The sequence below is a fragment of the Poecilia formosa genome, unplaced genomic scaffold (assembly GCF_000485575.1).
Source record: "Poecilia formosa unplaced genomic scaffold, Poecilia_formosa-5.1.2 Scaffold470, whole genome shotgun sequence".
NCBI classification, from domain to species: domain Eukaryota; kingdom Metazoa; phylum Chordata; class Actinopteri; order Cyprinodontiformes; family Poeciliidae; genus Poecilia; species Poecilia formosa.
This window is the reverse complement of record NW_006800409.1, coordinates 356,149-361,793: the sequence shown is the minus strand read 5'-3', so window position 1 is coordinate 361,793 and position 5,645 is coordinate 356,149. Positions and strand designations below refer to the sequence as shown.

At 39.9% G+C, this 5,645-nt stretch overlaps 2 protein-coding genes across 14 annotated transcripts in view; one reads left to right on the top strand and one right to left on the bottom strand.

The window, feature by feature from the left end:
• szt2 (SZT2 subunit of KICSTOR complex) overlaps nt 1-5,645 on the bottom strand; it is a 190,187-nt gene that overhangs the window by 24,850 nt on the left and 159,692 nt on the right. The gene's annotated exons all lie outside the window — the stretch shown is intronic.
• On the top strand, nt 1,248-5,148 carry LOC103156220 (trafficking protein particle complex subunit 8-like). Its single transcript, XM_007578193.2, has 4 exons — nt 1,248-1,568; nt 2,670-2,876; nt 4,561-4,650; nt 4,935-5,148. Exons 1-4 carry the CDS (start codon nt 1,412-1,414, stop codon nt 5,111-5,113), a joined length of 633 nt encoding a protein of 210 aa, XP_007578255.1. The 5' UTR covers nt 1,248-1,411; the 3' UTR covers nt 5,114-5,148.

Below are 5,645 nucleotides of genomic sequence, written 5' to 3'. Positions count from 1 at the left end.
TTCGCTGCCAGAGCCCACAGGACTCTGGCAGCCTGAATGAACGCAGCAGCTCCTTATATACACCAAGCCCACTTTAAGAACCAGAACTTCTCACCTGGAAACTATTTGTGTAGAATTTTGTATATTTCTATACCACTACATAACCAAATCACGTTATTTCTCAAGGTAATTTACACTAAGGGGTTCTGGTCGGGTCCTGAAACTGGTTAACAAACCTGGGAGGTGCACAAAGATAAAAATGAATGAACTCCAACATGTGTACACCAACTACATCAGAAACATTCACACAATGGGAGTTGACACATTGTCAGATCTGTGCTCCCCCATCTCCACCAAATACAGGTCAGTTAGTTTGCCTTAACTGAGCATGGGTAGAGTTACTAACTGGGCAAGACAGTTGAACATCACCAGGGGCAAGGCAAGCAAAACAAAGTCTGTCAGACAAACAGTGAGACATTGTAGTGTGGCCTGGTTCATTGCAAACTCTACAAGCAGACTCCTTGGGACACCTGTGACATGGAGACTACTGAAATCTCCCTCTCCTCACAGGCTGTGTGGCATGTTGCTGGACCTTCTTCATCTTATTCTGAAACATATCAACCATGCGGCTGAGAAGTCTCTCTTCTGATTGTTAAATATTCTACAGGTGACTGTGATAAGATGCAGCTTGAATGTTCATGTCTAGGTGGACTGCAGGCTGTGGTTGGATGGGTTGGAACCATTCTGTGGCTGCGAAGCAGTAGGCAGACTTTGGGCATGATATTCTCCAGACATTGAAAAGGCTGATGTGTGACCTGGTTGCTCTGTGGTGATGGCTGTATTATTAAATTTCAACTGAGCAGTACCACTGACTCCGTTTGCAGCCCTCAGCTCTCTCTGATAATCATCAATGATCAGAGAGATAATTAGCTGTAGGAAGTCCACTCATGGATGGGTTTGCACTTCAGGGCGTAAGACAACTCTGGATCAGGGCAATGCTTCACGTACATGACAGCAACTTTGTTATTTAATGTGTTATTTTTCCCTGTCTGTGCAACCCTTCAAGAGCTAACTCAGCTGCTCTATTAAGTCTGATCCAGTAATCAAAACTAAATGAAGTTATGGTGTGGTTTAGAAGTCTGAACTAAATTCTAATTTAGATATTGTCTTAATAAATCACTTTTCAGGTTATCTGTCTGTCGTTCCGTTGCTTATACTCTTATCGCGCTTCTAAATAAAGTTTCTTTTAAAAAAACATATATCTGCAGTCACCTGACAGCCTCAGGACTACACAGGAAGAGGGTTCGCGACAATATGGCCGCCGCCTGCTAGTTTTCACCAGATATCAACCGTTTAGATAGGTTGTTATTAAGCGAACCACCGGTTTAGTTTGTAAAAAAAAAAAAAGGGTTGCTTGTTATTCTAGTACGACATGGCTCAGTGTGTTCTCTCCGTACACGAATTCATTCAGGATTCGTTTGTCCCCATGATAGCCGTGTTATGTAGCGGTGAAGCGGAAAGAGTCACTCGAAAGAACAACCTAAATTTTGTAGAGCTGTTGAGGCCATTCTGTCGATTGACATCCGAAGGTATGAGTCTGAAATCCTCTTCTTAGCTATTATACAAGCTGCTTTAGTGGAAAATTGTTTCCAAAGCGTAACACGATGCTAGCAACGGTAGCTGTACGCTAACATTGCACTAGCTTACCTGATTAACGAAGCCCGAGTCAGACAGGCAGGAGGGGTCTGCTGTGTGCACTTTTTTGATCTGTAATGACACTAAATATGTTAGTAGGACTAACACCAACGCTGCACATGTGCTGTATAATTGTATAATAGCGTGTTCACTGAAAGGGAGTTCACAGCACTATGTGTATGGAACTGATTTCATTAGATTCCACCTGATAAATGTGTTTATAACAAATCTTGTGGTTAAATTAGCAGTTAGTTCTGAGAATGACCTGAAATTCTATAGAAATGGGGTTTTATCAGTAAAACGTGAAAATCAATGCGAGTTACTTGCTGCTGTGGTCAGTTACCAGGTTAACCACTATGAAGAATACTATGTATTTATCTGAATTCCTCAAGCTGCACTTTGCAATCAGTTTTCTCTGCAGGTACTGCATTGTGACATTAAATCAGCTGTCTGGTCAGTCTGATGGCATCAGACATTTAAAATAGTGTTCAGCAAATCAATGGGAGCGTCTGTTGAAAATATGTGCGAGCCATTAAATATCTTCTGGAAACATTTTGAATTTAAAATAATTCTGTGTGGCTTCAGTTATGCTTTGTCAGAATATTCTTCATCTGTTCTTTACAGCAGTGCTAACTTGTTTTCATCTAGTCATAAACCTGCAATTTTTGTAAATTTATTGTACTCTTTTGTGCTGGGATAGGCAGGTTATGTGTGTAAGTGCTGGAACCGTCTGTCAGGCTAATGTTGTATAGGCCTCCAGAACCCTGGGGCTCATCCCATGCCTACTTCCAGTTTAGGCCACTGGGGGAGCAATGGGCTTCTACAGTGCAATATTGTTGAAGCTGTGTCAAGATAAGAGCTGTGAAAGAAAGAATGAACCAACCAACTGTGGTTGAGTTTTAGCAGGAGCCTCAAGTCACTTAAAGAGGCCGAGGGAATCAGCAGCAGTGACTCATGATCTTGGCAGATCAGAATGAAAGTGTTCTCTTCTTCAGGTCACATCCGGGATCCAAACAACCAGCTCCAGACTGTGAAGAACTTACGGATCTGTGTCAGCAATGTGGTGACCAGTCCCAGTCCATCTGCTTCCCTCGGAGCCTCCCAGAACCGTCTTCTCAGTGAAGTGGTGTTTTCCTGTCAGCCACAGGAGGCTGCACAGACCACCGCTATGAGGACAGGAGACTATCATTTAAATTTAAATGGTAAGTTCAACATATACTGGTTAGTCTTTTTGGAGTTTCAGGTTACAGATACATGATTATTTAAATATTCTAAAAATACACAAACAAATCTTTCAGATGACCACAACAGTCTATATCTAAGCTCTTCCTCACCATCTACATCCAGGGGCCTCATGTATAAAGCAGCGTACGCACAAAAAATGTGCGACGCCATATTTTACGAACAAATCAACATGTATAAAAATTAAATTTGCATCAGAGTTTGGATAAATATACCACACTTTTTCCCCTGGCATGAGAATAATGTGCGACAGCCAGGCAAACTTTTTCTTTGAACAATAAACTACAAAGCATCAAAACTCACCTAAATACACTGAAATCTGACTACATTCACTGTTATTTAGACCAAGAAGCATCAAACCCGATGTTTTTTTCATGATTTTAATATTTTATTGTTTAAACGTAAATGAGGAAACTGAACCATATTTGTCCTCGGACAGTGAGCTAACACACACACACAAAATAAAGAAATCGAAAATAGAAGGATGTGAAAACCTCACTTGAATGTAAATAACACTTTTACTCAGTTTTTGTCTCATAAAGATGTAACACATTGGTCTGTGAGCCGAAGACGCAATGACCCCATAGATTTCATGCATCTACGGGGTCATTTCATTCTCACTAGAAAAGAAAACAGGGTTGGATCAGCAGATTAACTCCAAACAGTTCAGGTTTGATTATTTTTAAGGTGATCAAGGTGTGTAGACAATCACACATATATAAGTAGCTGCACAAAGGTGAGCCGGGTAATTGAGGAGCGCTTTGGCTCTGATGGAGAACATCACCAATGGAAGGATTCAGATGGAGCAATTGATCAGATATCATATTGATCTGCTGGGAAATGATGGTGATTGTTTACTACAGTTTAGATTAATCCAGACTCATCATCCTGGAGCTCTTGAGCAAAACTTAAGGAGCCGTGTGGTACCGGTACCAGTCCAGCTGCAGTCATCCTTCAGTCGAGCCAGGTCCGCTTTGTAAATGCGCCTGTATGGACAGAAAGCATCTCTACTCTGTAAATGTGCAACTTATGCACATGATTCCACTATTTAGAATAAACATCCACATTCCCACTCTAAGGACTTTCTGACATGCTGCCTGTCTTTAAATCCCGGCTGAACGCTCTACTGTTCAGACAGGCATTTGAACAATCTCTTTATTTATTTATTTATTTATTAATTTGGATTTTTTTTTTCTTTTAAATGTATTTTTAATTTTGTAAGGTGACCTGAAAGCACCTTTTAAATAAAATATATAATTATTATTATTATAAATACTTATACTGCCACAAACAAGGACGTTGCCATGGTTATTGCTTCTTGTGGTGTCAGACTTCCGGGTATTTATACTAATTCACATATTTATTTATGGGTGGCGACAGATCGGACCAGCAGCTGCTCTATTCCCTGCAAATTTGGGATTTCTAAAGGAAAGGTGCACACGGCTTTATACATCTGGATTTTTTTGTGCAACGCACTTTTCTAAATTTGTCCATATGCCGAGTTTTAATGTGAAAACTGCTCACTCTTTTATACATGTGGCCCCTGATGTTACGGTAAATATAAAAAATATTACGCTGAAGTGTGGCTACTGGATGATTTGTGTTTTCTTTTTTTTGTTTTTGCTGAAACTGTTTGTGGTTTAGTTACGACACCCTGGTTTGAAGCCTACAGGGAAAACTTCCTGCAGTCCATGCCTGCCTCTGACCATGAGTTCCTGAATCACTACCTGGCGTGTATCCTTTCTGCTTAACACTTTGTGCCTGTCTATGTCTGTGTTGTCATAGTTTTCCAGCTCTAATATTATTCACCAATTAGATCACTTTCTGATTTCCCATGTTTGTGCCACTAGTGTGGGCCACAGGGTGAAATCTTATTTATTCCTAATGATCTACAGATTCACAGTAGTTATTTGTTTTAAAAAAGCAATTATAAAGACATATTGATAATAGGGGAAAGTAAAAAGTAAGGTATAAATTTGTAAAGCAAACCAATGTTTTATGTCCTTGACAAACTCCAGGCTTGCTGGTGGTGTCATCCACTGAGGCTGTTCCAGTGGAGCAGTTCCTCAAGCTTTCCCAGGAGCAGCACAAGATTCAGCACAGTGGAGAATACACTAACCCAAAGTGGTTTATCCCCAACACACTCAAGTATTATGTGTTGCTGCATGACATGAACGAGGGAGATGAACAAAGGTAATATTTAATTACAGCTGACACAGAAAGAGTTTGGTATTGTGATGAAAACACATTTATGTTTACAAACATGTATTATCTGAATGTTGCTACATGTCCATACTTCCCTCATGTCTTTTCCTCTCGTCCTTGCACTGTCTAGTTTATTTAATTACTTTTAGAAGTTATGGAGTACTCACTATTTAGACCAATATTATATTTTTTAGATTATTATGCAGAGAAACTCCTTCTAGAATATAAATTATGGAGTACTTATAATTATCTTGCAACCCAGAAAAGGAATTAAAACAAACTTAAAATCCAGAGAAACTAATCTAGAGAAACTACTCACTACCTTAGATTAACAGTTAGGACCACCTACTTTATGAAATCAAATATGGAGAACCAAAACTTTTATTACTTTAGACCAGTGTTTCCCAAACTTTTTCTTCTGCGCCCCCCTATGGATTACAAATGGCTGGCTGGTTGAATCGACGGGCGGGGCATCGACTTTTTTGGGGGCAAAATGAATGTACGTAGCTGAAAATAGACGCCAA